At 34.9% G+C, this 10,846-nt stretch overlaps 2 protein-coding genes across 3 annotated transcripts; one reads left to right on the forward strand and one right to left on the reverse strand.

Annotated features, from left to right (window-relative positions):
• Nucleotides 1-1,720: 1,720 nt before the first annotated feature.
• LOC102584024 (probable non-specific lipid-transfer protein AKCS9-like) lies at nucleotides 1,721-2,315 on the forward strand. Its single transcript, NM_001288696.1, has one exon. The coding sequence runs from the start codon at nucleotides 1,757-1,759 to the stop codon at nucleotides 2,036-2,038; it is 282 nt and encodes a 93-aa protein (NP_001275625.1). The 5' UTR covers nucleotides 1,721-1,756; the 3' UTR covers nucleotides 2,039-2,315.
• Nucleotides 2,193-8,825, reverse strand: LOC102583479 (kinesin-like protein NACK1). 2 transcript variants are annotated; one of them, XM_006341513.2, is made up of 15 exons: nucleotides 8,582-8,825; nucleotides 7,424-7,721; nucleotides 7,230-7,319; nucleotides 7,027-7,127; nucleotides 6,555-6,671; nucleotides 6,386-6,467; nucleotides 6,228-6,295; nucleotides 6,066-6,125; nucleotides 5,857-5,981; nucleotides 5,394-5,592; nucleotides 5,158-5,268; nucleotides 4,985-5,074; nucleotides 3,952-4,902; nucleotides 3,503-3,828; nucleotides 2,193-3,401 (listed from the first exon to the last, which is right to left on the reverse strand). In XM_006341513.2, exons 2-15 carry the CDS (start codon nucleotides 7,659-7,661, stop codon nucleotides 3,074-3,076), a joined length of 2,886 nt encoding a protein of 961 aa, XP_006341575.1. In that variant the 5' UTR covers nucleotides 7,662-7,721; nucleotides 8,582-8,825; the 3' UTR covers nucleotides 2,193-3,073. The 2 variants fall into 2 exon arrangements, with proteins under 2 accessions (XP_006341575.1, XP_006341574.1); XM_006341512.2 differs by having other exon boundaries at nucleotides 7,424-7,735.
• Nucleotides 8,826-10,846: the final 2,021 nt, after the last annotated feature.

A 10,846-nucleotide genomic window follows, 5' to 3' on the forward strand; every position in this document is an offset into this window, starting at 1 on the left:
TTAATTACATTAATTAATTTGTCATTCACCTCAAAAAAGATAAAAGAATATTTCTAATTTATATTTTATATTTTTTAAAAAATAAATAAAGTAATTAAACATGATGCATGATATATACTATAAAATCGAATAATCAAATTTAATCGGGTTTCAATATAGATATAAAAAAAAATTGAGCAATTGGGTCCCTCTATATTAAAATGCACACTCTCATTGCATCAAAAGAATAATGATCACTGGTATGCATGCCACAACTAATTATCACATGAATACAAGCAAAGTACTAAATCATACACCTTGATGATTCTCTATAATGTACTCTTTATGGGAATTAAAATAAATTATTCCTTGTTATTGAGCTATAGACCTACTCTCTCTTTTTTTAACGTAGGTATGTCTTCGATACAGTATAATAAATAAAGAATTTTGTGGCAATAGAAAATATGAATATTTATAACCAACACTCTATATAACTGTTGCTAAAGGTTATTATGCCTCTACTCACTCTAGATGCAATGATATTTATTCAAGGGAAAGTTACATAAATATACCATAAATAAAAAATATTTACCATTTATAGCAATAATTTTTTTTTTCACTTGATCACTTTTAATACATTTATAATACAGTTTTAATACATATTACAAAGAACAATTTATTATTCACATTTAATACAAGTTTTATTGATGGATAATACATTTATCACACATTTTAATACACTTATAATACAATGTGTCAACTTCTTACCAAACAAGCATAATATATTTTTAAAAATAGTTATAATACATATATATTGCATACTTAATTCACTTTTAATATATATTGCAGATTTAACATAGTATTGTTATGTATTGCTATAAATGGTAATAAATAAAAATTATTGCTAAAATCAGTAATTATTTATTAAAATGCACTCATCCAAATAATTATTGCTTAATGGTCAAATTGTCGCTAATATGAAAATCTATTGTCACTAAATATCTCTTTTATTGTAGTGTTTGCTCTCTTTTCAACCACAATTTTTAATATTCTCTTTCATATTATCACTAATATTTTACTGTCAAACAAAACGCAAGTGATAATAATTAAGGAGACAATCGAGATTGATATGACTGGTCGATGCAGCGCCAATTTGGACAATTCTTGGTCATGGGATTTACATTTGTTTTCAGATTAAGCTTGATATGGCCTTCGTGTCACACATTGAAAAGTAGTCCCATGCCATCTAATATCAGGAGCGGAGCTAGAATTCTAGTTTCATATGCAGTAGCATATCTAGTAACTTTGGTCAAAACTTTGTAGTAGTAGTATTAAGAAATCTACTTAATATGTATCAATAATTTATTCAAAACTCAGTAACTAAATTGTCTTTTTTTAAATCCAAAACTCATAACTTAAAATTCTTGATCCGCCTTCGAATGAGAGCTGATTTACCTTTCAACTGATGAACAGTTAAAACATCTACGTCTACCGCAACAATTGTTGTGACATACTTTCACGCGTGTAGCCCCGTGTTGACTTGAACTAGTGACTTGATAATTTTTGGGTTGTACCATAATTATATTAATCATAACAGGAGGTAATTAAACAAATTGCACTAATGGTACTTTCTGAACAAAAAAAATTCCTAACTATTCAATTTTTTACCAATGTTTTCCCTATAAATTGAGCTATTGACTATGCTAAAATGCAGCAACTCTCTCTTATCTATTGAGGCAAAAAAAGAAAAAGAAAAAAGCATCTTCAAGTGACAGTAATGAAGACAGCATCAAAGCTTGCAGTTCTCACAGTTCTAGTTCTGCTTCTTGTTGAAGCACATATCTCTGTAGCTGTAACGTGCAGCGCGATTCAGCTGAGTCCTTGCCTTGGCGCGATCACATCGAATTCAGCACCATCTACACTCTGCTGCAGCAGAATCAGGGAACAAAAGCCTTGCCTCTGCACTTATCTCAAGAACCCAACTTTAAGGAACTATGTCAACTCCCCTGGTGCCAAGAAAGTTGCTCGCACTTGTGGTGTTCCCTACCCCAAGTGTTAATACTACATTTGAAGAATCATGTGCTTCTTGCTAAGTCTTGTATGTGAGAAGTGAAAATAATATGTTTGATGCACTCTTATCTCATGAGAGAGTCACTGTGTGTGCTATCATCTATACTCTTTGTTTTAGTGATTATGTGTTTTTGCTTGCTTTATTTATGCACTCTTGAATGAAAAGAGATGAAATTATGCTATGTCAACATATGTACAAGTTCTGTCATAAGTACTCCTAAGACAATATATGGTATTTTTCTATGACTTTATGTCTCTATCATGCATCATTGGCCTTGGATTTACAGGGACTGAATGCAAAAAATTTAACTTGCAAATTTTCAACTCAGGTGTGATCCAGTTCTTTGTACCAATGTGCTTGTAGTTCCTGCAACAACCATCTCTTGTTACTTCTATTCACGAACGAAAACTTCCAAAAAAAGGACATAAATACATAAGAGAGATATAATAAGAGGACATCTACCGGAGAAAGAAAGGTGCGAGAAAACTCAAAAAGTAGGAATGTAAGTGGAAAGGAAATTACCAAACAGACTCAAAATACGTCTGGGAAAAAACTGATTCACCTTTAATTAGGTACATTAAGTCAACCAAAGTGGAGTGTTTGTCAAATCCACTGTGAGGAAGAATACTAGAATTTGTTGTTGGGACCTAAAATTAAACTCATAATTGGTCATGGTGTTACCCCTCTGTTTCCATTGTTTTCTGTCTTCCCTTCACTGCTCCTCTTCTTGCTATGTGTATGGTAGAATTGTAGTACAGTAGCTAGTGTAATATCTTTCGCATTATATGCTTGTGCAGAAAATTTGTATAATAGATAACACTATTTCAATTGAATTCTTTATTCAGACAATGAAGTTGCATGCTGTGATGCCTCAAATTCCAATCTTCCATGCTGCTGTAAATTTAATCAGTTGTAATGGAACAACTTGGGAGGCTCCAAAATTGGGAGGCTCCAGAGTTTCATGTACATGAAAAACAACACGCGATACAATTAATTTACTTACAAAAAGAATCTAAGCTTCTCTCAGATATGGAGAAGGTCGGAGATTTGGTTCCAGCCAGCGAACCATGGCCTCCTATCTGATGGAAGGACAAAGTTAAGCTCAAACATCTCTCTTGACATGTTACCTCCTTCGCAGAAACCTACGAGCTTTGCCACTATCTCAGCACTCTCTTTTACGTGCTTTTCGTCATGCGGATTTGTCCAAAGCTTGTTAATAAATTGCATTCTTCTCTGTTTTCCCTCCAAAGGAACTTCCCATTTTATGTATAGATAATCTCTTTCTTCAGCTGTCAGGCGGGTTGTCAATCTCTTGGCAAGGAATTCCCTTTCCCTCTTTATAGCTCTAATGCTGAATTCCATTGGAAAATATAAATCATTAGAGTTTGAGCATGAGGCAGACTTGCATTTAATAAAAAAAAACCATGGGGAAAGAGAGGAAAAGAAAAATACCTTGATGACAAAGAGACTGTTGGCTCATTTCCAACACGGGCCGGGGTTGCATTTCCAAGCTCTGCCAGGTGCTGTTGTAACCATGTCAAGCGCCTGAGTTCAACTTCCAGATATATTTCATCGGCAGGGTCTCCCTTGAATAACAGATAGAACTGTGACCTGTGAATAATGGAGACGTAGCAAACATCCCATAAGTCAATAATTTGCTGCCTCTGGTCCTTAAATGTGATCTGCCATGAAACTGGGGACTCTTCTGGTATCTGATGAATGTTTTCATCATCTTCTAAATTGTATCCAGCCGCTTCATTTGCTTCCAGCTCAAGCACCTACAGGCACAAACAAATAATAAAGTAAAGTTGAAAAGTATAATTGCGGCAAAGGGGAGGATTCCGAAATTTTGAACAACTTCAATTAGTGTGACACAAAAACAAAGAGAGTAGAAGTTTTACCTGGCATACAAGGAGCTGCTTTTGGTATTGAAGTTTGGCCACCCGTTCTTTAAGTTCTGTCACATACGATCTTATGTTTCTGACGTTCTCTTCTGCTGCCTCCTGAAACATCTTCTGCATCTTTCTCATGTTTACAGAACTGGAACGGCGATATGGAGTGCTTTCCTTGGATGAAATATCTCCTCCATCACTTTTCGTAGGAGTCTCATTTTCATGCATCGGCTGAATTTCACAGGACAAATCATCCGAATCTGGAGCTCGATTTTCAATCTCACAATCCAGTACTTGTCGTGCAGTTGACAGAGGAGAACAAGGAGATTTCAAGAAATTTTGCCTGTTGATACTGTTGCTCGAGGCCAATGGGAGCAACTTCTTCTTTTTTGATGGATGCTTTGCCTTTTGTGTGGTGTCATTGTTTGACTGTTGATCATTATTGCTTGGAAGAGACATAACCAGTTTGTCCAATGATTTCTGAACATTTTCTAGCTGTTCTTCAAGATCAGCAATTGTGCTTCCTTGTGAGTGAAGTCTGGCTATCTCGTCCTTCAGGTTGGCACTGACACTCTTATTGACAGCAACGACATTTCCAACTTCAACTTCCTTGCGGACTGGTGGTACTGAACGCATTTCTCTGATCTCTGCTTGCAACTTAGCAATAGTTTCTGCAGCATCCTGGTTACCTAGCCTATGACATGCAACTTCCTTTTGCAGTACTTCCAATGCTCGATTTGCTTCATCTCCGAGCTGCTCCTGGAGATGTTCGAGTTTACGAATTTCATGCATGAGTGTGAAAGGGGCAGCCAAAGATTGCCTCATTGACTGCCTTCCCATTGTGTTTCTTGTTCTTTCACCACGGGCAGGTGCTTTTTCTTCAAGGTTTGGAGATAATGTGCCGGAGAATGAGAGACATTTCTTCACAATTGGACTAACAGATTCAGATGGTTTCAGTCCCTGGTTCAAGAATTCAATATTAGCACAAAGAGACCTTTACTTCACTGAATTATGCACAATGCGAGAAAACTTAGATACAAACCTGTTCTGCCTGAAGCTTTCTGCGTAACTCGTCAACTTGTGACTGTGCAAGATCCCTTTGACGCTTCAGATCCTCGATTTCCATTTCCATCTAAAAGGGCCAGTCAGTCAGTTAGTTAAATAAATGTTAACACTTAAATTTCATTTTCTTAAGGAAATTCATCGTTGATGAACCTGTTGAATTTTCCAATCTTTCTCATTAGCTGGCTCTGGGGTGCGCAGCTCTGCTTCCAATCTGGCTACTTCCTTCTGCAGATGCTTGACAAGCTGTTTGTCGGAAACAACCTGATATTTAAGGTAAGAGAGAAGTTCAATATTTGTGTTAAAAACTTAAAAGATAAAATGAGGTACATCTCATAAAAGAGGTACACATTCACAATAAGGTTTTAAAGGCAAGTTACTGAGCGTACCATGTTCACTTGTGCATTGTTTGTGACTTCCTTTGCTCGGGTAGCAAAAAAGAGAGTGTTGCGAGATTGTTCAACGTGACTAGATGCAGGGCTAAGCGTGCATATTATCGCAGTACGGGCATTCCCACCAAGTGAATGTTGCAATATTCTTGTCAGTTTTGAGTCCCGGTAGGGTACATGACCACTTCTTTTGCCCACACTACTTACAGGAAAAAACAAAAGAAATGAACCAATCAGATTGGAGAACTGCAGTGACAAAATAAGTTATCAAATCCAGTAAGCTGATATAGACGGGTATGTCATCAGCATAAACAATGAGTTTTCATCACAGAACTAAAGAAGCAATGAGTTAACCACAGAACTAAAGAAGCACAAAAATACTTGTCCATGCTTTACAATGCACAGTGACAGGGATGATGAAATAACTTGAACAAACACAGCTGTCACATAAGGGAAAACAGACCTGAGCTTTCTAATTACGGTTGTAAGAGTCATCAAACTGAGATTGATATGGCAGCCTTCCCTAAGCCTGGCACCATCTGCATTTGTCTGTGAGGCTCTTTCGCTCCCAGCCAAATCAACAAAGTTCTGCAGCACAGATATGTTAATGATAAAGATGTCTCTATCTCTCTTAAGTGTCCTCTAAAACAATCAAGGAGGAGGTTAATTTACCAAGCTTGCTACATAAGACCTCACGCAATCAGAACTTTCACGATGAGTGCTTTCTATTGTCTGCATATGATAAGAAGTTATAGAAGTCCGTTTAGAAAAGTTGTTGCTTAGGAGATTTCAATTTGGGAACACAAGACTTTCGGCACACAATTGAGGACTAACCAGTCTTATTATCTGGTGGGATCGTGAGCTCGTATCGTTTAAGGCTGTTTCACCGACTTGCCTCTGAGCTGTAGATTTAAGTGGTACATGTTGAAGATGGATTTGCTGGGGAAAACTAAAATAAAGCAATATCACTTCGAAAAGAATCAAATTCTTACCCTCACAGATACTAATTAAATGCCTCAGATGCTGGTCATTGCTTGCTGTTTCTTCCACCAATTTCTCAACGACAGTTCCTTTCTGCAAATTAAAAAGATATCATGAAAAAATGATACAGAGAGTAAAGGCTATAAATTTGAAGGCTCATTAATTTTTGCTCAAGTTTACCTCTGGATCATCAAGAAGCTTGAGATTTCGACCAGATTCAGAATTCAATAGGTCCCTGACATTTTCATTGTAGATCTCCAGTCCAGATATTCTTATTCTGAATTCTCTTTCTGGGGTCTATGACAATTGTCAAATGACCAAAAATAAATAAATAAATCAGCAACAGTTCCAAGGATAATGGCACTAAGAAAGACTGTAATTTTTTGTTTTATTTCAAAGCTAAAGAAACTAGTATAAGACATGATGTATTTGCAGAAAATACAAGAAACAGGAACTACTTGACTTATCATTTATTACTCATCTAGGATAAAGATCATGTAAACTACATGCTTCAAATATCTCAAAGTATAACAACTCTTTTCTACTAATTCCAGTAATCCCATTTGTGACGTGTCTTCAATGACCTTGGAAAATTCTGACATCAAGAAGTATCAGATGACAATAGCAGTTGCTCAAGAATGATGAAGCTTACACTCATTATATGGGAATATATGTCGTTGACAGCTTTCTCAGTAATTCCTCGCATTGTGTAAGTCTTCCCACTGCTGGTTTGTCCATATGCAAATATGGTTGCTGAGATGCAAAGAATGGATATTAATCTATGATCAAAAGGTTTCCAAAAGCTAGAGATGTTCATATAAAAACTTCCCTTCAGAGTAGGGGGAAGAGAATTACCATTTATTCCCATTAAAGAGGATAAAGCCACATTCTTTACTCCTTCCTCATACACGGCTTCAGTTATACTATCTGGACCGAAGACTTTATCTGAGATAAAAGAAAATGTACATTCTCAATCAGATTTTATAGAGTCTAAATTGAGATAAGACAACAAAATGGCGAACATTTAAAGCAGTGGATGTGTCAATTACCAAATGTGAATGAAGCTGGTTGAGCAGCACGTTCCTGAGGCAGTGATCTATAAATAATTGTGTGATCATCAATGCATTCCCATGCAGCATGGTCCTTGGCTGAAAGCTCCCTTTTGTTCAAAGGCCTTAATCTTACTGTTACAACAATTTTCTCCTCTTTAGGTCGATGTCCACTTGGCGTGGTTGCTGGAGTCCTTTCTATCTTTGAAGCTGGAGTACCAGGAGTTCTAACCGTCATCTTGACTAGAACTAGACTAGTAATCCTCCAAAATGAACTCCAGCTGAAAAATGCAAAGGCCTGTTGACACAAGACTGAGATACTTGAATTCTTAGATGTCTTGATGATCTTATTGTAAAAAGAAAACCAATCACACTCTGACTCAGTGCTAGAACTTGTAAATATCCTTATACACAGTCAATTATGATTAGGAAAATAGTTGTCCTGTTTTCTTGGCAAAGGTAAGATAGGATAGGTGTGGAATACGACAACACCATGCTGATGCTATTCTTTTGTGACAATGAGTGAAAACTTGATAAAAGTATACACATTTAAAGATTATGGCTCGAATTCCAGACACTAAGTGAGGAAACACCCCTAGACCTCTACATCCTCCCCTCCCAGGCACTACAAAAATTAAAACCCAAAATTTTAAACTTTATTTCTGTTTATGAGGCATAGAAACACACAAGATGAGCATATCTTTACAAGTGAACCTAACATTAGTTAGATACAACAAAGAGAGAGCTTTACACGAAAAAGAGTAACCAAATCGCTTAGATCTCAGCTACTTTCCTATTCTCCACTTCGACAACCGATTAAAATAGTAGGCCTTCCTTATTTGACACATTAATCTGAATCTCGCTAAATTCCACCAAATTCAAGTCACATTCACAGTAAGCACTAACTAGAAAACAAATCAACAACAACATACTCATTGTAATCCCACAAATGGAGTTTGAGTAGGGTGGTGAGTAGAGAGGGGTTTTTGATAGACCCTCCGCTCAAGAACTACTTTACTACTACTACATAAGTGAAGATCATTGAGTGAAATAAGGAAAGAGAATCTAACAACATGAAGTAGAATTTGCATCTTAGCACCAATTTTCGCCTGAAATTGAAAAAGGAAATACAACACAGAAATTGTTTCTGAGATTTACCTGAAAGGAGCAGAAGACGATTGATAGATTTGCGCCTGAGATCTGAGAAGACAAAATCTGATTGAGAGAGAAAAAAGGGATATAGTGTGAGCTTAATGGTGTGTCTCTCTCTTTGATACCGTCTGTAAATTGGGGCTTTTGAATTTCGAGTCCCCAACGGCTAGTTCATTATCTCGTGTTTAAATGGACTTTTCGTTTTTATCTCGTTAATATATCGCCGATCTTGCGGTGCAGCGCTCTAGGATTAACGGTTTTGTGACTTTGTCATTTGTAAATTAATTTCTTTCCGACAAAAGAGACAAACTGATGGGATATAATTTGCTTTGATACCCCTCAATTTAGGGGGAATGTGAACTTAGACTCTCCCTTTCCTAATATATTTCTCCTACTTTTGTTTTCTCTTCTCTTTTTTTTATTCCTTCTTTTCACTTTACTTTGCCTAGTATCATATAAATGTCTTTTCTATTTCCTTCTTTTGTCCTTTTGTGATACTTAAAAATTTGAGTGATTTTCTTATACTCCCTCTCCCTCTGTCCCATTTTATGTGAGGTGGTTTGACTCGGTACAGAATTTAAGAAAGAAATGAAGACTTTTAAAACTTGTGATCCAAAATGAATGATAGAAAATTTTATGTGGCTGTAAATCATTTCATTAAGGATAAAATAGATATTTTATTGTTAAATTGTTACTTAATTTCTAATATGTCATTCTTTTTTTGACTAACTAAAAAGAAAAGTAAGTCATATAAATTGAGACAGAGGGAGTAGTATAATGTGAAAGTTGAATAAATTCGACTCTAAATAAAGGACAACAATTAGAAGGCCCATTTAAGATTTGTCAAGCCCATTTGTTTTAGTTCCGAAAATATGTAGAAAATAGGATATGCGTGACTTTTTGTTACCCATGAAATTTCTCCCTTTTAAAGTTTTTTTTAGAAGAAAAAAAATCCTCTTTTACGTTTCTAGAAAATACTTCATTCGTCAAACAATAGTTGTCCACTATATTATTTTGGGATGTCCAACAATATTTGTCCATTTTATAAAATCAATGAATAATTTTACACTTAATTTCTAGTTTATCCTTTTCATTAATTATAGTTATTTCTTCATTACATTTTTCAAGACATTGTCTTTATTATATTCAAAGATATAGTAAAATTACTCTTTTATTTATAGTTTTAAAAAAATACGTAAAATTAATAGTGGACAAGTGTTGTTAGACTGAGATAATATATGGTAGACTTTTTCATAGTCTTTGTGGAAAGTAGCAATCCGTGGAAAAGGTCATCAATACAAGCAGCCCTCCCTTCGTTGTCAATAATAATTACTCTATCAAAGATCACAATTTCCATTAGTCAAAACTGGATTATTTTTTCCACTTGGACATTAATTAATTGAATTGAATAAAGCGTAAAGGGGAAAATTCATCTCACTAATTTGCGATTTAGAGCGAATATATCTTCGTTATAATTGGAAATTTGAGGTTTTTTATTTTGTTTGGGTCGGGTTGGTTAAAAAATAAAATTGAGGGTATATCTGTCCCTTTATCATATACTAGTGACGAAGAGCCCGTGCAGCGCACGGGTCCAATATAGTGAGTTATTTAAATTTACCTATATTACTGGTCACTTTGTCCTAATTTATGTGATATGGATAAAATTACAAAATTAACCCTTTTAAAATGTCTTTCAGATATTTTAAGTTGTTAATTATTATTATTTATAATATTTTTTTGGTAATTTTAAAATGATACATATTATTTTTTCTATCATGATATATGTAACCCTCATAGAATTCTGAGAGTCAACCTATTTTATTATATAGCTTTTAAATATTTTAAAGCTTTTTAAGTCATTTGTAAATGATATATGTTACTTCCTTGATTGGGAATTTTCCATTTGTGAGATATATATATACAGACACATATCGTGCTATGCACGGGCCAATAATATAAATGGTATGTTTTGGGGCTAATAACCGAGTTTTTGAAGCGATTGTTTGCGTGGATAAAAGAATAAGTTTTTTTTATCACAAACCTGTACTTTCTTTGACGCTATTTAAGGCATAATAAGACTACCCACATACAACATTTTTGAAATATTTTATATTGTCAATTATCATGATTTATAGAATTTTTACGCACATTTTTAAATAAAAAAAATAAGACAAATAAATTAAAATGGACCCAATATATGTTATTTTTGTTGTCTCAATTTATGTGACACAAATGAAATTTGGAGAGTCATCCAAATTTTCATATATTTTT

The sequence above is a fragment of the Solanum tuberosum genome, unplaced genomic scaffold (genome assembly GCF_000226075.1).
Source record: "Solanum tuberosum cultivar DM 1-3 516 R44 unplaced genomic scaffold, SolTub_3.0 scf00026, whole genome shotgun sequence".
In the NCBI taxonomy this organism is placed as follows: domain Eukaryota; kingdom Viridiplantae; phylum Streptophyta; class Magnoliopsida; order Solanales; family Solanaceae; genus Solanum; species Solanum tuberosum.

Bases quoted from the DNA above. Each gene is read 5' to 3' on its own strand.
- LOC102584024 (NM_001288696.1), top strand. From the start codon at position 1,757: ATGAAGACAGCATCAAAGCTTGCAGTTCTCACAGTTCTAGTTCTGCTT.
- LOC102583479 (XM_006341513.2), bottom strand. From the start codon at position 7,661: ATGACGGTTAGAACTCCTGGTACTCCAGCTTCAAAGATAGAAAGGACT. The intron at 6,672-7,026 runs GTAAGCTTCATC...CAATTGTCATAG, and splicing joins TATATTCCCATATAATGAGT to ACCCCAGAAAGAGAATTCAG. The intron at 3,402-3,502 runs GTATTTTTCTTT...AATGGAATTCAG, and splicing joins ACAGTCTCTTTGTCATCAAG to CATTAGAGCTATAAAGAGGG.